We start from the raw sequence: 23,311 nt of genomic DNA, 5'->3' as shown, positions 1-23,311 counted from the left end.
CATCCGGACCAGCTGCCTTCCGTACATTCACCCTGCTCAGGGTGAAAACCCCGGCCAACTGCCCTGCACAGACTCTGAGAACATGGCCCGGTGTTCCATCCGGACCAGCTGCCTTCCGTACGTTCACCCTGCTCAGGGTGAAAACCCCGGCCTATTGCCCTGCACAGACTCTGAGCACACGGCCAGGTGTTCCATCCGGACCAGGTGTTCCATCCGGGCCAGCTGCCTTCCGTACGTTCACCCTGCTCAGGGTAAAAACCCCGGCCAACTGCCCCACAGAGACTCTGAGCACACGGCCAGTTGTTCCATCCGGACCAGCTGCCTTCCGTACGTTCACCCTGCTCAGGGTGGCGCAAACATCAGAGGTGGAAAGTGAGAGAGGCAGTTCACCAGGTGGGAGATCCGCTTTGAGGGTGACCTCCTTGTTCCCTCGGTCAAAGCGAGTGTAGAAGTAATTGAGCTCATCAGGGAGGGAAGCAGGGCTGGAAGGGGGCACAGTACTAGGTGGTTTGAATTACAATATGTAATAAATTTAATAAGTAGCACAGAAAGAGAGGAAAATATGGAGATTGTAGTCTCTTGCTTAAACACATCTTTACTATTTTAAATGGAATTAACGATAGAGCTTTATTTGTGCTTATGAGTTTTCACTTGCTGTCATGGACAAACCTCTATTCACTTCATTGAATTTGCCAACTGCCTAATTAATCTGTTGATAAAACATTGGCAATGGTTTGATCAAACCCTTGGCATGGTCTCATCTCTACAGTGTTGGTCTGTTCAAAGTTATTAGACAATTGATGGCCGCTGAGTAAGAGAGCCATTTGACAAGTGCAAAAAATACTCTACTGCATAGAAAAGGATGCCAACATAAAAGGCAATTTTGGCTTTGCAGAATTGAAAAAGGCTCTTCATGTCCACTCTATCTAGGCCTTTCAATATTTGGTAGGTTTCAACAAGATCCCCCCACTCCCATTAATTCCTCTAAACTCCAGTGAGTACAGGCCCAGAACCAGCAAACTCCCCTCGTACTGCACGTTAACGTTTTCATTCTCTGAACATTCTCATCGACTTCCTTGCCAATGTCAGCACTTCATTTCTGTGTATGTATGCTCCTTTGCCAGAATTGTAAAGATATAGGAGCAGATTTGACCATTTGACCCATTGAGTCTGCTCCATGTTTCATCATGGCTGATTCGTTTTCCTCTCAGCCCCAATCTCCTGCCTTCTCCCCGTATCCCTTCATGCTCTGACCAATTAAGTATCTTATCAGCCTCTGACTTAATTATACCCAATGGCTTGGCCTCCACAGCTGCCTGTGGCAACAGATTCGCCACTCTTTGGCTAAAGAAATTGTTCCTCCTCACCTCCATTCTAAATGGATGTCCCCCTACTCTGAGGCTGTGTCCTCTGGTCTTAGACTCCCCCACCATAGGAAATATCCTATGAGACCCAGAGTCATCAAACGCTCATCATCTGATAAGCCTTTCAATCCAGGAATCATTGTCATAAACATCTCTAATGTCAGCACAACCTTTCTTAGGGGCCAACAACTGCTCACAGTACTCCAAGTGAAGCCCAACCTGTGCCTTGTGAAGTGCCTTGCCTTGAGAGGACTAGAATATAAAATCCTTGATTTTATATGCTAGTCCTCTCAAAATGATTTTTTAAATGTGCACATGTATCGTGTAGTAGTGTGATGATGTATGTAATACATTTATTTTTACATATAATCTGTAATGAATTATTTAAACAAAGAATGGTTAATCAACAACATATTTACAATATTACTGAAACACTATTGAAATATTAAATACACAACACTTAATCAAGAAGTGTTCAACCTCCATTTTAAATATACTCAGTGGTTTGGCCTCCACAGTCGTCCGTGGCAATGAATTCCACAGATTCACCACCTTCTGACTAAAGAAATTCCTCTACTTTTCTCTATTCTGAGGCCATGACCTCTGGTCTTAGACTCTTTCTCTATAGGTATCTCAAACGCATCACTTCCATTTCCCGCACATCTGCCCTCACCCCATCCACCCGCCACCCCACTCAGGATAGGGTTACCCTTGTCCTCACCTACCACCCCACCAGTATCCAGGTCCAACATATAATTCTCCGTAACTTCTGCCACCTCCAACGGGATCTCACTACCAAACATATTTTTCCCTCCCCCACCCCTTTCTGCTTTCCGCAGGGATCGCTCCCTACGTATCTCCCTTGTCCCCTCGCCCCCCCTCCCCAATCCCTTCCCACCGATCTCCCTCCTGGCACTTATCCTTGTAAACGGAACAAGTGCTACACCTGCCCTTACACTTCCTCCCTCACCACCATTCAGGGCCCCAGAAAGTCCTTCCAGGTGAGGCGACACTTCACCTGTGAGTCGGCTAGTGTGGTATACTGTGTCTGGTGCTCCTGGTGTGGCCTTTTATATATTGGCGAGACCCGACGCAGACTGGGAGACCGTTTTGTGGAACACCTACACTCGGTCTGCCAGAAAAAGCTGGATCTCCCAGTGGCCACACATTTTAATTCCACATCCCATTCCCATTCTGATATGTCTATCCAAGGCCTCCTCTATTGTCAAAATGAATCCAAACTCAGGTTGGAGGAACAACACCTTATATACCGGCTGGGTAGCCTCCAACCTGATGGCATGAACATTGACTTCTCTAACTTCCGTTAATGCCCCTCCTCCCATTCTTACCCCATCCCTGACATATTTAGTTGTTTGCCTGTTCTCCATCTCCCTCTGGTGCTCCCCACCGCCTCCTTTCTTTCTCCTCCCGTCCCATGATCCTTTCCCTTCTCCAGCTCTGTATCACTTTCGCCAATCACCTTTCCAGCTCTTAGCTTCATCCAACCCCCTCCGGTCTTCTCCTATCATTTCGCATTTCCCCCTCCCCCCTCTACTTTCAAATCTCTTACTATCTTTCCTTTCAGTTAGTCCTGACGAAGGGCCTCGGCCCAAAACGTCGACAGCGCTTCTCACTACAGATTCTGCCTAGCCTGCTGTGTTCCACCAGCATTGTGTGTTGTTGTTTGAATTTCCAGCATCTGCAGATTTCCTCATGTTTCCTCTATAGGTAACATCCTTCCCAAGTCCACTCTATATAGGCCTTTTAATATTTGGTAGATTTCAACAAGATTTCCACCTCCCCACTCACCTCACCACCAGCTCATTCTTCTAAACTCCAATGTGTACACACCCTGAACCATCAAACACACCACATTCATTAACCCTTTCATTCTCAGGATTATTATCATAAAGCTCCTCTGGATCCTCAAGTTCAAATTTATTGTCATCTGTACAACCAAATGAAACAACGTTCCTCCAGACCACGGGACACCCACAAAACATGTATCACACACAGCACATAAAACAAAATATTACCACAAATAATTTAGTAAAATATAATTCCAAGTACATGTAGTGCACAGCACAAGTAGACAGTAAACAGCTTGCTGTCCTAGTGACAAGACCTCGGTGGTGGCCGGGAAGAAGCTGTTACCCAGTCTGGCAGTCCTAGTCCTGATGCTCCTGTGCCTCCTTCCTGATGATAGTGAATCAAAGAGATTGTGGAATGGGTGATAGGGATCATCAACAATGCTTTGCACCCTTTGTATTTGCGGCGTTCCCAGGACACAGTGATGTAGTGGTTAGCACAATGCTTCACAGTATCAGTGACCTGGCTTCATTTCCTACCGCTGTCTGTAAAGAGTTTGTACATTTTCGTCATGACAGTGTGCGTTTCCTCCGGATGCTCCAGTTTCATCCCACAGCCAAAGCCATTCCCGCCAGTAGGCTGGTTAATTGGTCATTCTCAGTTGTCTCATGATTAGGCTGAGGTTGAATTGGGGGTTGCTGGGCAGTGCAGCTCGAAGGGTCAGAAGGGCCTGTTCCGTGCTGAATCCCAACAAATATTAAACAAATAATTGTCACAAACCTGGGGGAGGTAGACCCCAGTGATCCTCTTGGCGTGTTTTCCTGTCTTCTGTAGGATCGTGCAGTCTGGCACTTTGCACCTTCATACCACACAATGATACAACCAGGCAGGACACTCTCAATGGCACTCCTGGAGAAAGTTGTTAGAATGGGAGCAGGGGAGGCTTGCATGCCTGAACCCCCTCAGAAAGTACAGACACTGTTGTGCTTTCTCGACTTGTGAGGAGGTATCACAAGTTCAGGTTAGATTGTCCGTTACGTGCACACCAAGGAACTTTGTGCTCTTTACTCTCTCCACATCAGAGCTGTTGCTGTGCAACGGAGGGTGGTCAACCTGTGCCTCCCTGAAGTCAACTACTATCTCTTTTGTCATGTCCACGCTGAGCCTCAGGTTGCTGTTCTCACATTGCCAGCACATCCTCTCTTGGATATGGGGCCCAAAACAACTCACAGTAAGAAGTTGGCCACTCAGCCCATTGAGCCTGCTTCACTTGTCCGCAATATCATGGGTCAGCCTCTTCCTCAATGCCATTTTCTTGCACTTGATTCACCTAATATCCAGAAGGATTTTGCTCTGAGCTTCTCAATACTCCAGAATAATTTATAAAATGTGTTAGGGGTTGTCACCTGTGGTGAAAGATAAAACAGACCAAGGCTACTCTCTTTGGTGTTTCAAACAATGGGAGGTGATTTCACACAAATATACAAGCTTCTTAAGTACTTTAAAACTGTAGAGACTGGCTTTGTGGTTTAGACCAGGGTCACAGTCTCAAAATAGAACATTGAACAGTGCAGCACAGGGGCGAGCCATTTTGTCCACAGAGTTTGTACCGATCACAATGCTAATTTAATGTCTACATCTGCTGCACATAGTCTATATTCCTCCATTCCCTGTCTGTTCACGGGCCTGCTGAGTGCCTCTTAAACTGTATCTGGGCTTAAGGGCCGAGTTGCTGCGAATGTTCAAGATACAGATTGGTAGATTCTTGGATCTCAGTAGAATCAAATGATTATCGGCTGCATTGCTGAGATTGAAGATCAGCCATGATTGAAAGGCCTATATAGAGTGGAGGTGGAGAGGATGTTTCCTATACAGTAGTGGAAGATTCTATGACCAAAAGGCACGGCCACAGCAAAGAAGGATATTCCTTTAGAACAGAAGTGAGGAGAAATTTCTTTAGCCAGAGAGTGATGAATCTTTGGAATTCATTGCCACAGGCAGCTGTGGAGGCCTAGTCATTTAGAATATTTAAAGTGGAGGTGAATAGGTTCCTGATTAGTCAAGACATCAAGGTTTTGGGGAGAAGACGGGAGAATGGGGTTGAGGAGGAAAAAAAATCAGCCATGATGGAATGGCTGAGCAGACTCAATGGACACAATGGCCTAATTCTGCTCTGATGTCTTATCATTAAATGGTGGAGTAGGCATGAGGAATCAAACCTGTACTCCTGTTCAGAGGAACAGCTACCAGCTGAAATCCAATCTTTCCATCGAATATTGACAAGTCCAAGCATATTTACCTAGCATGCCTTTTACAAAAGAATTTTCATTTATGCTTGATTATGAAATTGAATTTATTGAACTTAACTTTATTCTATTGACTTACATATTTCTGCACAGAACATATCAAGCTACACGCTAGGTCTCAATCAATTTTAGCAATATCCACTATCCACTAGGAAGTTATACCTCTATTGTAATGGATAATACAAATCTAACTGAAAGAGGCATCAGAGACTTTAGTGTTCAGCCATGGGTGTTGGAGACAATGTTCTGCAGATGCCCTTTTTTCTGGTATAAAGCAAAGCATTTGATGAAGGAAGTCTGAAAACATTGCTGCATCAGCCAATGGGAAGTCATATTTCTCAACGAGAACATCATATAATCCCCAAGGTCTTAGTGTCTTGATATGACGTAGCTCACCTGTAGATAGAAACATAGAACAAGAGAGAGTACAGCACAGGAATAGGCCCTTCAACCCTTATGTTCTGTGCTGACCGTGTGACCGTGTTTTCTAGGTGCGTTTAGTTCCTAACGTTAAGAACTTTCCATCCCTACTACTGAATGTAAGGCTCACTAGCCTATAATTTCCTCTTTCATTCCCACTGCCCTTCTTGAGCAAAGAAACAAGATCGGCTATTCTTCTGAAAAAACTTTTGCACAGTATTGCTTTCAGCTCTCAGGTAATTATGAGAGAATGTTCAGTAGCTCTACTTTCTTCCCAAATAAAAGCAGAACACATTGGAAATACACAGGGAGCATCTGGGGAAGGAAAACAGAATTCACATTTCAATTTGAATGCCATTTGTCTGAGGGAGAGAGAGAGAAATAAAATATTAAGTTGCAGGGAGAGTGGGAAAAGGATGGATAGGGCAAAGGGAATATCTCTGCTGGGCTGAGACCAGGCATGTCCTGGGGACAGACTGTGAATGATGTAATCTGGTTGATAGATTAAAGGAGAAAGTTAGGAAGAGCATCACTGTCTGCCTGCTACAGACCAAGGATGGGAAATAGGACGTTTTTCAGTCTTGATGAAGGATATCAGCCTGAAATGTGAACTGTTTATTTATCTGCATAGATGCTGCCTGCCCTGCTGAATTCCTCCAGCACTTTATATGTTATTTTCTCAAGATTTCCAGCATGTGTAAAATCTCGAGTTCAGTCAGAACAGTCCTTCTTTGGCTAGTTGAATTAAATGGTCTGCTGTGGTGACCCTTGGTCTGTGCTCAGTAGCCAATTATACCAGAAATAGCACTGAGGCTTTAGAATTGATTGAGATAGGAGAGGGAATAATGGCCAGGATTGCAAGAACTGGGTTTAAGAAGGCTGTGCTGGAATTGTGTGTTTGTGTGTTGAGATGGGTAGTGGTAGCAGTTAAAGAAGGTAGTTCACCACTAAATTTTCCCAGAGTAGATAGGGAAGGTCAATAAAAGTTGATTTCTCAGCAATACTCAGATTCTAGAAAATTATGTAGATTGAGTAAACAGTGCATCAAGATTTAAGGAGGACCTGAGTTATAGGGAAAGGGTAAATAGGTTAGGACTTTATTCCCCGAAGCATAAGAGAATGAGGGGAGACTTGATAGTGGTATACAAAATTATGAGGGGCATAAATAGGGTAAACGCAAACAGACTTTTTCCACTGAGGTTGAGCGAGGCTAGAACTAGAGGCCATGGGTTAAGGGTGAAAAGTAAAATGTTTAAGGGGAACACGAGGGGATTTTCCTCACTCAAAAATTGTTGATTGTGGAACAAGCTGCCAACAGAAACAGTGGATGCAGGTTTGGTTTTACTATTTAAGAGAAGTTTGGATAAGTACATGGAAGGGATGGGTGTGGAGGGCTGTGGTCGGGGTGCAGGTCGATAGGATGAAGCAGAATAATAGTTCAGCATGGACTAGATGTGCTGAAGGGCCTGTGTCTGTGTTCTGTGACTCAATGACTAAGTGACAAGTTTGGGGACCAGCACTGCATCTGACTGAGTTTAGGATTCAAATGATTTGCTACTTTACCTTTAAGGTTGAAAAAATCTTTGGAATACTTTCCAGAGAGTGCACACTTCAAAGGGACTCTCCCAAGCAGCTCAATAATATGTGCAATATGGTCTGTCACGGAGAAGAGCAAGAGCAAGGATAAGCAATGAAGAACCACAGACTTTGTTTTGGCATCACTGTAAATCTGAAACCTTTCTTAATGTCTAAATCACAAATGAGTTCTCTGGAGTGACACAGATGCATTAAAATCCATTTTCAGAATTAAAGTAGCCAGATGCGATTTGACTGAAAATATTTAAATTGGCATTGACAGTAAATGCATGCAAAATATTAGAGTATGTTTGAATGTGAGAGACCAGCAAACTATGGAACTGGGCCTAAAATGTCTGCTTAGTCCCTGCCACTTGATAACCAATGTTACAGAATTTTTCAAGGAAGTTACAAGGAAAGCTAATGAAGGCAAGGCAGTGGGTATTGTCTTTATGGACTTTAGCAAGGCCTTTGAAAAGGGAGGTTGGTGAGAAAGGCTGAATCACTCGGCATTCAAAATGAGGTGGTAAATTGGATTAGACTTCAGCTTCGCGGAAGAAGCCAGAGAACGGTAGTAGATGGTTGCCTCTCTGACTGGAGGCCAATGGCTATTGGTGTGCCGCAGGGATTGGTGCTTGGTCTGTTATTGTTTGTCATCTATATCAATGATCTGGATGATAATCTGGAAAACTCGATCAGCAAATTTGCGGATGACTCCAAGGTTGGAGGTGTAATGGGCAGTGAGGAAGGCTATCAAAGCTTGCATTGAGATCTGGGCTAGCTGGTGACACAGGCTGAAAAATGGCAGGTGGAATTTAACACAGACAAGTACGAGGTGTTAGACTTTGGGAGGACCAACCAGGATAGGTCTTACATGGAGAGCATAGGGCACTGGGGAGTGCAGTAGAACAAAGGGATCTGGGAAGACAGAACCATAATTCCTTTAAAGTGGTGTTATAGGTAGACAGGATCATAAAGAAAGACTTTTGCACATTGGCCTTCATAAATCAATGTACTGAGTACAGGAGTTGAGATGTTATGTTGAAGTTGTCCAAGACATTGGTGAGGCCTAATTTGGAGTATTGTGTTCAGATTTAGTCATCTACCTAAAGGAAAAAAATGTACAAGATTGAAAGAGTGTAGAAAAATGTACAAGAATGTTGTTGGCTCTTGAGGACCTCAGTAATAGGAAAAGGTTGAATAGGTTAGGACTTTATTCCCTGGAATGTAGAAGATTGAAGGGAGATTTGATGGAGGTATACAAAATTATGAGGGGTATAGATATGGTGAATGCAAACAGGCTTTTTCTGCTGAGTTTGAGTGAGACTAGAACTAAATGCCATGAGGGTTAAGGGTGAAAGATGAAATGTTTAAAGGGAACATGAGGGAGAACTTGCTTACAGTGGATGGTGAGAGTGGAATGAGCTTCCAGTGCAAGTGGTGGATGCGAGGTCAATTTCAATATTTAAGAGAAATTTGGATAGGTGCATGGATAGGAGGGGTTTTGTGGATTCTGGTTAATTGGGCTATTGATTCATGGAGGCAGCTGCTTATTTGGGACAACTCAAACAAAAAAAAAATAAATGAGAAAATAGCTGGGAATCCTTTTGTTTGGAACACTTTGCCACTTTACTGGGACAGGAGACTGTTGTCGAACAGTTTTGAACTAGCGTCAGTCGTATGTACTTGTGTTTGGCTGTTAGACACTACACTGTGCTTAAAACAAAGAGTTTTAAAATAGTGTCATTTGTGTGCACTTGCATTCAAAATACAGTGATTTATGTCACTGATAGTTGAGGAGAAATAAGCAGTATGACAATCTAGAACTGTTTTGCTCAATGCATTTTAAAGAATTCAGATGCTAGAAATGGCAGGGAATGAAAATGAAACAATTCCACTACTTCAACAAGTTAGAAACTATGAAGAATTGGAAAGTATTGACAGTCACCTTGAATGTTACAATTGCAGATGCAATTGCTGAAAGCATTGTATGAAGGCAGTTCATTATTTGCATTAGTTGTCTGCGCTGATTTTATTCATTTATAACCAATCGAAAGAACACAGCAGCATACACTGGATGAATTCCTCCATTAAAAATTAGTAGGAACTAATACACAGTTTTATAGTACTGTAGAAGTATTGGTAGTATGCTAAATTGTTTTGTATTTCATTTAAACTCATAATTTATTACACAATTAAATAGTGTTATGTACCCCCAGGGTTAATTTTCTTCTGTGGACTGTCACTTTAAAATGCCAGGAGAATGAAATTGACTTTTGGACACTTTGATTTCCACTGATTACAAAGTTGCTTGGTTACTATGGTGAGAGTGTTGGAGTTATTTAATGGACAATTGATGTTTTGGTTTCTCCACAGCTTATTTTGAATATACAAGGACACAGGTACACACAGCTCAGAGTCAAGATGGATTTGGTCAATAGAAGACACCAGTGAGTCGGTCGCTAGTTTAAACTTTCAGTAGCTCAAAAGATCTATCCAGAGTATTGATAAAGGACTCTCTCTAAGTAGCCCGTGAAGGTGAGTTTGTTTCCATTCAGCTATGAAAGTGTGATTGTCATTTAGTTAATCCACAGGAGTGGGCTCTCTGGTGAGGGGAAAACCTTTCTAAATACCACGTGTGTTTACCCTTTTGTCTCAGTGGTGGTAGTTCACTAAAGAAATGCACCCCTGGGGCATATCACTGTTGGGAGTTATTTCGTATGTCATGGAGCTGGATAAGTGGCTATCACGTTGTGTGTGATTGGGGTAACCTTTTGGAATCTACCGGTGTGTCGACCCTTGCCTGGGTGGTAGTTCCCTTGAAGATGGTCCCCTTTGTGATGAGCTACTGTTGGTGATAATCCATACATGGATTCTGTTTGAGTATCCTGTGGCCACCACTTTGAAATGTTTTGTAGCTGAATTCAGGTGTGGTACCACTTGTGTTGAAAGGAAGATCACTGTCGGTGATACATCATGTGTGGAGTGGAACAACTTTGGAGATAAAACCTACTGCTGTTGTTATTTTGTATTGCTGTTGTGGGGTCTGTGGAATATCAACGTAATTGCCTTCTCACAACATTCGCCTTTGGATTACAAACATCTCACATTAATTAACCTGTGAATTGAACTTTTCTTACATACCATCGTAAGACTGTAATAAATTTGAGAACTTTATTTATACCTATATATGTATAATACCAGTAACTCTTGATTTACCTGGTTTAAGTTACTATATTAGGTAGTTACTAATAGTGTTTTGTTAACAACAACACCAGACTCCAGGTGTCTTCTGTTGCTGCTGATACCTTAACAGGGTTGTGTGTGTGTGACACTAGGCCGCTGTATTGGGCCAAAATGTACTGGTCCCAATGTGTTCCAATTAACAGGAATCCACTGTACTTTAGAACTGTACTCCTTGTTACGTAGGTAAGTTTAACAGACAATATCTACGGAGCTATAGTCCATAGATAACTAGGCTTGTGCCTATACTATTTTAAGTAAGGCTAGTTGAGGGATGAGTGTTGATCTGGACACTAGGAGACCTTCGTGCTTTCAGTATTGCCAGGGGATATACATCTATCTACGTGCTTCCTTAATTAATCTCTCCCCAACCACACAAGTGCAGCCTTTCAGATGAGATAATAATTGACAATTGTAAAATTCTGTTTTTTAAAAAAGCCATGATTGGTTGGCAGCAAGGTGACGCAACAGGTAGTACAGCTGTCTTTAAAGTATGGTAAGGGTATTGGTTGTGTTCTAATTTGTTACACATTTCATTTAATTTAAATACAGAGGTTGTTACTCAGTTAAATGGTAGTTTGTCTTTTTTACAGCTATTTAACTATTTCCATGAAACTTCAGCTAATTGGGCCGAAATGTACCAATTAACCAGAAACCACTTTCTACTTAAGTAAAACATGCACTTATTAGCCACTTTATTAAGCATCTTCTGCACCTAATATTGTGGCCAATGTGTGTACGTTCATGGTTTTCTGCTGCTATAGCTCATCCACTTCAAGGCTTGATGTGTCATGTGATCAGAGATGTTCTTCCACACAACACTGTTGTGACATTTGGTTATTTGAGTTACTGTCGTCTCCTTGACAGCTTGAACCAGCCTGGCCAATCTCCATAAGATACAGAAGCACAATTAGGCCATTGGGCCAATCCAACATTCCATCATGGCTGATTTATTATCCCTCTCAACCCCATTCTCTTGCCTTCTTCTTGTAACCTTTGATGTCTTGGTTAATGAAGAATGTATCAATCTCCACCTTAAATATACCCAATGACTTGACCCCCACAGCCAACTGTGCAAGTTAATTCCACAGATTCACCACCCTCTGGCTAAAGTCCACACCTTTATTCTTTCTACCCAAGGTGCATGACCATGCACTTTCCGACACTATATTCCATCTGCCACTTCTTTGCCCATTCTTCCAATCTGTCTAAATCCATCTGTAGACTCCTTGCTTCCTCAACACTACCTGCTCCTCCATGTATCTTCATATCATTCACAAACTTGGCTACAAAGCCATCAACTCTGTCATCCAAATCTTTAATATATACTTGAACATAAGCGGTTCCAACATCGACCCCTGCAGAACACCACCAGTCACTGGCAGGCAACCAGAAAAAGGCCCCCTTTATTTCCATGTTTTGCCTCCTGCCAATCTTCTATCTTGCAATACCTTGGGCTATTATCTTGTTAAGCAGTCTCGTGTGCAGCACCTTGTCAAAGGCCTTCTGAAAATCCAAACAAACAATATCCAGTAACTCTCCTTTATCTATATTTCCTGTTATTTCCTAAAAGAATTCCAACAGATTTGTCAAGGAAACCATGCTCACCTTGGCCTATTTTACCTTGTGTCTCCAAGTATTCCGAAACCTCATCTTTAACAATAGACTCCAACATCTTTCCAACCACTGAAACCAGGCTTCCCTTCCTTCTTAAATCTTCAATTTTCCAGTCCTCTGGAACCATTCCAGGATAGAGTGATTATTAAAAGATCATTACTAATGCCCCCAAAATCTCTTCAACTACCTCTTTCAGAATCCTGGAGTGTAGTCCATCTAGTCCAGTGACTTATCTACCTTCAGACTTTTCAGATTCCCAAGCACCATCTCCTTACAATTAGCAATGACACGCTCCTCTGCCCCCGATACTCTCGCATTTCTGGTATTCTGCTAGTGTCTTCCAGTGAAGACTGACGCAAATACTTATTGAGTTTGTTGTCATTTCCTCGTCTCCTATTTTCTCAGCTGACCTCTATCATTAACAAGACATTTTCACACACAGAACTGCTGCTCACTGAATGATTTTGTTTCTTGCACCATTCTCTGAAAACATGAAAGACTGTCGTGTGTGAAAATCCCAGGACATCAGCAGCTTCTGAGATACTCAAACCACCCCATCTAGCACCAACAATCAATCTGAGCAACAACTGAACCTCTTGACCATATCTGCATACATTGAGTTGCTGCTGTATGATTGGCTGATTAGATATCTGCACTGCTGTACCTAATAAAGTGGTCACTGCCTATAAAGTGTTGAAGAAATTCAGTGGATTAGGCTGCAGCTATGGAAGGCAACGGACAGTCAGAACGAGACTCTTCACTTGGATAACACCAAAGGAAATCATTGGATATGAGCCGGGGCTGGGAATGATGAAACAGTCTGGAAGGGTTCATTGCTTCAGTATTCACTACGGAAAAGGACCTTGGCGATTGACTTACAGCGGACTGAGAAGCATGAACATATAGACGTTAAGAAAGAGGATGTGCTGGAGCTTTTGGAAAGCATCAAGTTAGATAAGTCACCAGGACCAGATGAGATGTACCCCATGCTATTGTGGGAGGTGATGGAGGAGATTGCTGAGCCTCTGGCAATGATCTTTGCATCATCAATGGGGACGGGAGAGGTTCCAGAGGATTGGAGGGTTGCGGATGTTGTTCCTTTATTCAAGAAAGGGAGTAGAGATAGCCCAGGAAATTATAGACCAGTGAGTCTTACCTCAGTGGTTAGTAAGTTCATGGAGAGGATCCTGGGAGTCAAAGAGAGGTCATGCCTTACGAGCCTGATTGAATTTTTTGAGGATGTGACTAAACGCATTGATGAAGATAGAGCAGTAGACGCAATGTATATGGATTTCAGCAAGGCATTTGATAAGGTTTCCAAATTGGCGATGATCTTTGCATCATCAATGGGGACGGGAGAGGTTCTGGAGGATTGGAGGGTTGCGGATATTGTTCCATTATTCAAGAAAGGGATTAGAGATAGTCCAGGAAATTATAGATCAGTGAGTCTTAACTCAGTGGTTGGTAAGTTGATGGAGAAGATCCTGAGAGGCAGCATTTATGAACATTTGGAGAGGCATAATATGATTAGGAATAGTCAGCATGGGTTTGTGAAAGGCAGGTCATGCCATATAAGCCTGATTGAATTTTTTGAGGATGTGACTAAACACAATGATGAAGGAAGAGCAGATGTAGTGTATTTGGATTTCAGCAAGGCATTTGAGAAACTACCGCATACAAGGCCTATTAAGAAAGTAAGGAGGCATGGGATCAAAGGGGACCTTGCTTTGTGGATCCAGAACTGGCATGCCCACAGAAGACAAAGAATGATTGTAAGAGCGTCATATTCTGCATGGAGGTTGGTGACCAGTGGTGTTCATCAAGGATCTGTTCTGGGACCCTTTCTCTTCATGATTTTTATAAATGAACTGGAAGAGGAAGTGGAGGGAAGGGTTAGTTAATAGGCTGATGACACAAAGGTTGGGGGTGTTGTGGATAGTGTGGAGGACTGTCAGAAGTTACAGTGGGACATTGATAGGATGCATAACTGGACTGAGAAGTGACAGATGGAGTTCAACCCAGATAAGTGTGAGGTGGTTCATTTTGGTTGGTCAAATATGATGGCAGAATAGAGTATTAATGGTAAGACTCTTGGCAGTGTGGAGGATCAGAGGGATCTTGGGGTCCGTGTCCATAGGACACTCAAGGCAGCTGCACTGGTTGACTGTTTGGTTACAATGGTATACGGCGCATTGGCCTTCATCAACTGTAGAATTGAGATCATGAGCCGAAAGGTAATGTTAGAGCTATATAGGACCCTGGTCAGACCTCACTTGGAGTACTGTGCTCAGTTCTGGTCACCTCACTACAGGAAGGATGTGGAAACTATGGAAAGGGAACAGAGGAGATTTACAAGGATGTTGCCTGGATTAGGGAGCATGCCTTATGAGAACCTTATGAGTGAACTCAGCCTTTTCTCCCTGGACCAACAGAGGATGAGAGGTGACCTGATGGAGGTGTACAAGATTATGAGAAGCTTTGATCGTGTGGATTATCAGAGGCTTTTTCCCGGGACTGGAATGGCTAACATGAGAGAGTACAGTTTTAAGGTGCTTGGAAATAGGTACAGAGGGGTGTCAGGGGTAAGTTTTATACTCAGAGTGGTGAGTGCGTGGAATGGGCTGCCAGCGACTGTGGTGGAGGCAGATGCAATAGGGTATTTTAACAGACTCCTGGACAGGTACATGGAGCTCAGAGAAATAGAGGGCTATGGGTAACCCTTGGCAATTTCTAAAGTTAGGACATGTTCGGCACAGCTTTGTGGGCTGAAGGGCCTGTATTGTGCTGTAGGTTTTCTATGTTTCTAATGTCATTCCTTGTTGTACACATATTCTTTTGTCCCTCTGTCTCTTACATTGAAAACACTAACGCTGATTGACTTAGAGGAAGGGAATCTATTGGAGAATATGTTTATGATTGGATCAATGCTCCCATTTGATCTTGATTAAGATATGCTCCCTTACCCTCATCTTCAGAGAAGGTCTTTCCAGGTCGAGGGTCAAACAAGTATTCACCCGTTGCCAGCTCAAATGCCTGTGTATGTAAAAAGAGGTTTACAGTATTTCCATTTTGAAATATTGAGCATGAAATGCGCAAAGCACTCACATTTAGTAAAACAGTGAAGATAACAAAGCACTAACAACTCTAATACTGCATGCAAATATTGACAGTGCACTGCTTGCAAGACTGAAGTGAGTAGATTCTCCCCTTTTTCCAAAATTTTAGAGGATTCTGCTTCAGAGACTTGGCGTGTAATGGTACAATTCTTGCATTGTGTTTACTCAAACTGGGCTTGTCCAGAAGATGACAAATAAAGGATGAAAAATTTGGAGAGATGTGAGCTTCCCTTATAAATTCCTCTTTCTCAGCTCAGGTATCCACGTGAAGTGAACTAGGGGCAGACAGGACTTTCCGTAGTCATGACATTGAGTTTGGTTTGTGAGGGATCAGTGTTCAGTTTGTCGTTTACTGAAGTCATCCATAAGCACAGCATCTATAACTGATCTGTATTAGCCACTGTGGGCAGTAAGGGTATTTCAGAGGGTAGTTTAGAATCAACCACACATCAGTGGAAGAGTAATTAGATAAAGGTCAAAAGGAGGCAGCAGAAGGGTACAGCTGCTAGATCTGCTGCCTTACAACTCCTACAATGTCTGGTACTGTCCGTGGAGTTAGCCACTGTCTTTGTGACTGTGTGCTAGCTGTTAGGTTAATTGGGCACTGTAAGTTAGCCTTAGTGTGTTAGTGAGTGGTAGAATCTGGGGTGAGTTCATGGGAATAGAGGGAAATAGGATGGGTCAGGATCATATTACAGTTAAAACAGGTGCATGTGGACTCAGTAGGCCGTAGGATCTGTTTCCATACAGAATCTTCTAATGACTCTTAAAAGGTATAATTCATTCCCTGAAGGACATGAATGAATCAAGTTGTTTTTAAAAAATTCTGTTGCTTCATGTACAAATGTACTTAATTCCTCTCGAACCCCAGGGTTCTGAAAGAGTGGCTGAAGAGATCATGGAGACATTAGTAATGATCCTTTAAGCATCAGTAGATTTGGCAATGGTTCCGGAAGACTGGTAAATTTCAAACGTCACCACTCTTCAAGAAGAGAGAGAGGCAGAAGAAAGGAAAGCATAGGATAATTAGTCTGACCTCAGCAGTGGGGAAGATGTTGGAGTCAATTATTAAGGATGAGGTCTCAGGGTACTTGGAGGCACGTGATAAAATAGGTTATAGTCAGCATGTTTCCTCAAGGGAAAATCTTGCCTGACAAATCTGTTGGAATTCTTTGAGGAAATACCAGGCAAGATAGACAGAGGAGGACTGGGTGATGTTGCATACTTGGATTTTCACCGGAATTCAGAAGATTAAAGGGTGACCTCATTGAAACCGATCGAATGGTAAAAGGTCTTGATACAGTGGATGTGGAGAGTATGTTTTCTGTAGTGGGAGTCTAAGACCAGAGAACACAGATTCAGAATAGAGAGGTATCCTTTTAGAATGGAGATGAGGAATAATTTCTTTAGCCAGAGAGTGGTGAGTCTATGTTTATAAGCTAAGTTTTTGTATATATGGTCTCACTCAAACAGTTACTTGTTTTTTTAGGACTGCTTTTATGTTTGTATTTATTGTGTGTGTTTTTTTGTTTTTTTAATGTGTTCTTTATGCTTATTGTGTTTATTTATGCTGCAGCTGATCTGAAGCAACAGTCATTTTGTCCTTTACACTCGAGTGCTGAGAATGACAATAACCAATCTTGAATGTTGAACATACAATTTATAATGCATTAATTTAGCTTCAGAGAGTGTAAACTGGAAACATTGCTTTCTTTTACCACGCAAGCTGTGCTCCAAATGTCAGCAGGTGGCCCATAACCAGCACCCAGGATGACCTCCAGTGCACGGTACGGTCTTGTCTGAATCTTTTCTGTAACGTGTTTGAACTGGAACCAAGGGTAAAAAGAAGAAGCATAATAAAAAGATCAGAAATCTCAGGAGCCCAAGTCATTTGGTTTCTTTATTTATTTACTGAGATACAGTGCAGAAAAGGGCATTCTGGCCCTTCAAACTAGCAGCCCGATTAACCCCAGTCTAATTATGGGGCAATTTACAATGACCAATTAACCTACTAAATGGTACATCTTTGGACCGTGAGACGAAAGCGTAGCACCCGGAGAAAACCTTCCACAGGGCTGACGTACAGAAACCTTAGAGATGACATTGAAATTGTACTCCAAACTTTGATGCCCTGAGCTGTTATGGCATCACTCTAACTGCTACGTTGATAGGTTAATAGATTCTTGATTAGGTGTCAAAGGTTACAGGCAGAAGGCACAGGAGATTGGGGTTGACAGGGATAATAACTTAGCTATGATGGAATGTGGAGAAGATTTGAGAGCCAAATGGCCTAATTCTGCTCTTATGCCAAACGGTCAAATGGTAATTTGAGAAAGTTAAACAAGGTTTTTTTTGTGAACATCTTTTTTCGCTTTGTTTCATTGCTGTATTACAAATGTTGTGACTTTGGCACATGCAATGTGATGAGCTGTACTTCACTTGCAGTGTTATAGATAACTGAAATCTGATTGTACTTTGTTATCACAGATGTGTGGGTCTATTCAAATGTGATTGCATGGGTATTTTATATTGAAGCCACAATTTCTTCCAGAATCACTTCACATTGACCCCAGTAATGGGAATTAAGACACAGAATGATTTTCAGCCACATTATAATGGTACACACTTCACACTATCATCAAGAGAAAAGAGAACATCATTTAAACTAAGAATAAGGGATGATGCTTCAAAGAGCTAGAAATATGAGGGATAGGGACAATGTTTTCGACCAAACTCGAAGAGGAGGTTCTTGGCTGAGACTTATATACTCCAATTATGTAAACTGATATTCAAGCAATATACACAAAGATCATCTCAACAATATTAATTCCTGTCCTTCCATGACTGCATGGAACTTACTGTCCAGCAACCGCTTCCCAGGTCCACAATCTTTACACTTATTTCTTCAGCATATTTAGGATCCAAAGGGTTCGGAAGTGAATGTTCTGTGTTAATTTCTCCTGAAAATGACAAGAAAAATCAGATCAAAGGAGATAACCAACAAATCTCTGGTCATATTTAACAAATTTCTTACCAGTATCCAAGTACCAGAGTCCTTGGACTCTGAGAAGAGTTTTGATAACAGTAGCATATTGATGATGGAATTTTGACCACTGCTTCAGTATAAAATATGCAAATGAAGGAAGACAACTCAGAATTCCTTATTTATGGAATACCAGATTCCGTAAAGGAAGGATGGAGGGAATGTAAGAAAGGAAGACAGACTAATCTGATCCCAGGACACCCAAAATCACCTTACAGCCATCAGAATACACCAAAATGTACTTGATTTAATCCAGGAAGTGCAGTGGGGAAATATAAATAGCAAGCTCTTATAACAGCAAGGGGATAATGACTAATCTTTAGGTCTTCTTGGTCAAGGTAGGGATAGCATCCTTGAACAATGGATTAGGAGGAAACATTGTGTTTTTGGTGTCCTGGTTCAGGCTCATCTTTGGAATATTAAAATAATGTGAACGTAAACACAAGAGATCCTACAGACAATGAAAATCCAGAGTCATTCACACAAAATGCTAAAAGAACTCGGCAGGTCAGACAGCTTAGTTGATGTTTATGGACAAGTCTTAGCCTGAAACATCAAATGTTTATTCCTCTCCACAGATGCTACTTTACCTGTGAGTTCCTCCAGCATTTTGTGTGTGTTATATTGTAAACTTCCTGCCAATAACTACCTGTTAGACTCTGTGCATCTTTTCCAGTTCCCGGTTGCACAGAAACAGCTATTTGATTGAGATATTGTTGGTTGAGACAGAGAAGAATGTTATCTGGTTTGATATCCGTGTGCAGAATCTTGCACTTGGTATGCAGATAGTTCAACCCTTGTAGAACCTATCATATGAGGACAGAAAGCAGTCAGAACATTTAAACTGCTTCCGGAACAAAAACTGAACGATCAACCAAACAAACTACAGTGGATTCAAGTTAATTGGGATACAACAGGAGCAATACATTTTGCTAAGTAACAAGGGGCAGCCTGAGTAACAAATAATGTATTTAAATGAAATAGAAAAACAAATTAGAACAGTGCTAATACTACCACAGTATTATAAAACTGTGCATTAGTTCCTAATTGTTATTGGTGGAGGTATTCATTTCAGTGTATAGTATGATTGACTGCAAATGAACAAAATCAGTGCAGACATCTAATGTAGATAATGGACTGCCTTCATACAATAATTTCGATGATTACATCCTCCAAATCTTCATTTTCATTGTAACATTCATGATAATTGTTGAGAACTTCAAATTCTTTATAGTGCTTAACTTGTTATTTTTATTTTTTTAATCAATTTTCAAATTTGATTACATAGAGTAATAGAATAATATCTACCCTCTGCCTCTCCTTAACCCTTCCCCCCATAACATACCCCTACCTAAAAAAAACAGAAGAAAGAAAGACTGCCTGAATATCAGAAGGTCTTCACATGCTCCATGGGATTCAAAATAAATTTAATGTATGTATTTGTTTCTTTCCCCGGAGGACCAACATCCTTATCATCAGAGCACCTATATATACAATCCTATCTTTTGCAAATAAGGGTGCCAAGTACTCAAAAATGTATCATATTTATTCCTTAAATTATAAGTAATTTTTTCAAGTGGAATACAGCTAAAGATTTCATTATTCCAACGATCCATACTTAAATATGAATCTGATTTCCAAATAACTGCAATAGCCTTTTTGGCTACTGCCAATGCAATTTTTATAAATACTTTCTGATATTTATTCAATTTAAGTTTTGGTTTTATCCCTACAATGTCACCTAATAAAAATAATATTGGGTTGTGTGGAAGTTGTGTTCCAATAATTTGTTCCAGTAAAACTCTTAAATTTATCCAAAAAGGTTGACTTTTGAACCAAGACCAAGTAGAATGTAAGAAAGTACCAATTTCTTGATTACATCGAAAACATTGATCAGATAAGTTTAGATTCAATCTATTTACTTTTTGCGGTGTAACATAATTGATGTAAAAAATTATATTGTACTAATCTGAGTCGAACATTTATTGTATTTGTCATACTGTCAAGACAGTATTGACCAATTTGTTTAATCAATATCCATTTCCCATTTTTGTCTTGACTTATTAATTCCTTGTTTAGGTGTCTGTTTTTGAATCAGATTATACACAAGTAATTTTTTAAATTTTTCCTTTCTGAATTAAAGTTTCAATTTCATTAGGTATCAGCAATAACATTGTTTGACCTAGTTTATCTCTTAAGTAAGCCCTTAATTGAAAATAACAAAAAAGTGTTATTTGATATTTTATATTTATTCTTTAATTGTTCAAATGACATCAATATACCTCCTTCATAACAGTCTCCAAATTTCAACACCATTCCAGTTAAAAAGGTCAACTAGACAAGGGTGTCCATTATCACCTGCTTTATTTGTATTGGCAATAGAACCATTAGCTGAATTAATTAGAACTGATTCAGAATTAAGGGTTTTAGAGTTAATCGGGAAGAATATAAGATTAATTTATTTGCAGATGATGTTTTGATCTATTTAACAAACCCATTACATTTGTTGTGTAAATTACCTTCTAGACTGGAAGAATATGGGAAAGTATCAGGGTATAAAATAAACTGAGATAAAAGTGAAATTTTACCCCTTAACTAAAGGAGACTATAGTCAATGTTGATTAGCAACTCAATTTAGATGGCCGATAATGCTGTTAAAATGAATACATTTCCTAGATTACAGTATCTATTTCAAACACCACCAATACAATTGCCGCAGAAGTTTTTTCAAGAGTTAAATAAATGTGTGAGGAAGTTTCTTTGGAAAGGTAAGATGTCAAGAATATCGTTGGAAAAATTGACATGGAAATTTGACTTAGGAGGGTTACAACTTCAAAATTTTAAGAATTATTATAATGCAAATCAACTTAGATTTATTGCATCTTTTTTGACAACGAAAAACTGGCATGGATTAGAATAGAATTAGATAAGATAGGAGAAAATACAGCGGAAGATTTTATATATAAATGGGAATCAAAATGGATACGGAAAAAGAAAGAATCTCCTATATTAAAACATTTGATTGATTTATGGAATAAGATAAATGTTGATGATGAAATAAAGAAATCTTTATTAGCAAGAAGACCTCTGATTCAAAATAGACTTATTCCTTTTACAATGGATAATCAACTTTTATATAATTGGTACCAAAAACAGATTAGTGCTCAACTTATTGAAGTAACAAAATCTTTTTATTTTCTCTCCCAGCAGTTTCTGGCATCTGAGTCTGAATGCTTGAAACTGCAGTGAGCAAAGCAGTTCCAAATTGTCATACTGCTTATTTATCACCAACTATCAGTGACAAAAATCACTGCTTTTTGAACGCAAGCACATTCAGCTAACACTATTTAGAAACAGTTTGCTCTGAGTATGGTGTGGTGTCAGCTGGCCATAGAAGTATGAACATCTGACGCTAGTTAGAAACTGTTCAGCAACAGTCTCCCGTCTCAAACAAACGACATAGTGCCCCAAATAAATGAAGAAAACCTCAATTATTTTCTCAATTTTTTTTTTGTTCTTTAAGAGTCATCTGAAATAAGCAGCTGCCTTGATTAACCAATGACCCAATTAACTGCATTATCCACTATATTATCAGTGGTGAGGCACTCCGTCCAAAGAGCAAAGTCATATAATTTTTTTCAAAATTACATTTCTTATATTTTACTGCAGAGATCCTCTGTCAGATCTGTTTTCTATCCATAGAACTGAATAAGATTATTTGATATTTATTGGAACGGTAGAAAAATTAGAAGTGAATGAGACTGAGTAAGAGGAGGATGGAGAGCCTGCCTGAGGCTAAAAGTTCTGGCACGTAAGAGTGAAAGAGAATATACATACCATTCAGAGTTGTAGATAATTGCAAACCTTACATGGAAACTAATGCTTATTTTTCCAGTATTTATTGATTTTATTGGACACTGAAGGATTCAATAATATGAGAACTTAAGAACCAGGAGCAGGAGTCAGCCATCTGGCCCGTTGAGCCTGCTCCACCGTTCAATAAGATCATGGCTGATCTGCTGTGGACTCAGCTCTGCCTACGTGCTTTTTCCCCATAACTTCATTCCCCGGCTGTGCAGAAATCTGTCTAACTGTGCCTTAAGTATATTTAATGAAGTAGCCACCGCTTCCCTGGGAAGAGAATTCTACAGATTCATTACGCTTTAGGAAAAGCTTCATCCTAAATCTATTCCCCTGAATCTTGAGGCTCTGTCCTCTAGTTCTAGTCTTACTTGCCAGTGGAAACAACTCCCCAGCCTCCATCTTATTTATCCCTTTCTTAATTTAGATGTTTCGATAAAATCCCCTGTCATTCTTCTGAATTTCATTGAGTCCCAGGCAACTTAATCTTTCTTCATAGGTTAACCCCCTCATCTCCTGGTGAATCCTCTTCACCCTCTACAGCACAATAATGTTTCGCCTGACTTGAATGGATCAGCAGCTGGGCAGGAACATTCTGTGATTGGTGTGACCTAAACCCCAGGGCAGGCAGATTTAACAAAGACCATTCCTGTGGCACCAGGAGGAGCTGCTTCTCTACAGAATTCTGAATCCCATTAGTCGGAAGACAACTTACATTGGAAATGTTAGTCAAGATTCAGGACAAACGTCAAGCGAATTTCAGAGACCTCTTGATCAGCAAACAGTAAACATTTCTTATTAAAAAAAAAGGCACAGAATATGTTCGTATTCGTTTCATCTTACCTGTCGAATGATTTTCTTGACACAAGGCATGGGTAGCCCCTGCCAATTGGATTTAATAATCCAATGATAAAGATGATTACCTAGTAGTTCAGTAACTAAACACACATCTGGTAC

The 23,311-nt window shown here is 40.7% G+C and overlaps 1 protein-coding gene across 1 annotated transcript in view; it reads right to left on the bottom strand.

Annotated features, from left to right (window-relative positions):
• Positions 1–3,344: 3,344 nt before the first annotated feature.
• Positions 3,345–23,311, bottom strand: part of LOC132378068 (SRSF protein kinase 3-like) — a 56,557-nt gene continuing 36,590 nt past the window's right edge. Inside the window, exons 7-14 of the mRNA XM_059944775.1 lie at positions 23,198–23,304; positions 19,143–19,299; positions 18,310–18,410; positions 17,169–17,276; positions 15,298–15,367; positions 7,463–7,555; positions 5,642–5,875; positions 3,345–4,579 (exon numbers count right to left, since the gene is read on the bottom strand). Coding sequence (XP_059800758.1) covers positions 5,667–5,875; positions 7,463–7,555; positions 15,298–15,367; positions 17,169–17,276; positions 18,310–18,410; positions 19,143–19,299; positions 23,198–23,304 — 845 coding nt within the window. The 3' untranslated portion in view covers positions 3,345–4,579; positions 5,642–5,666. The remainder of the gene's footprint in view (positions 4,580–5,641; positions 5,876–7,462; positions 7,556–15,297; positions 15,368–17,168; positions 17,277–18,309; positions 18,411–19,142; positions 19,300–23,197; positions 23,305–23,311) is intronic.

The sequence above is a fragment of the Hypanus sabinus genome, chromosome 19, assembly GCF_030144855.1.
Source record: "Hypanus sabinus isolate sHypSab1 chromosome 19, sHypSab1.hap1, whole genome shotgun sequence".
NCBI lineage: Eukaryota > Metazoa > Chordata > Chondrichthyes > Myliobatiformes > Dasyatidae > Hypanus > Hypanus sabinus.
Note: the sequence above shows the minus strand (reverse complement) of the source record. Positions and strands in the feature narration are given on the sequence as shown.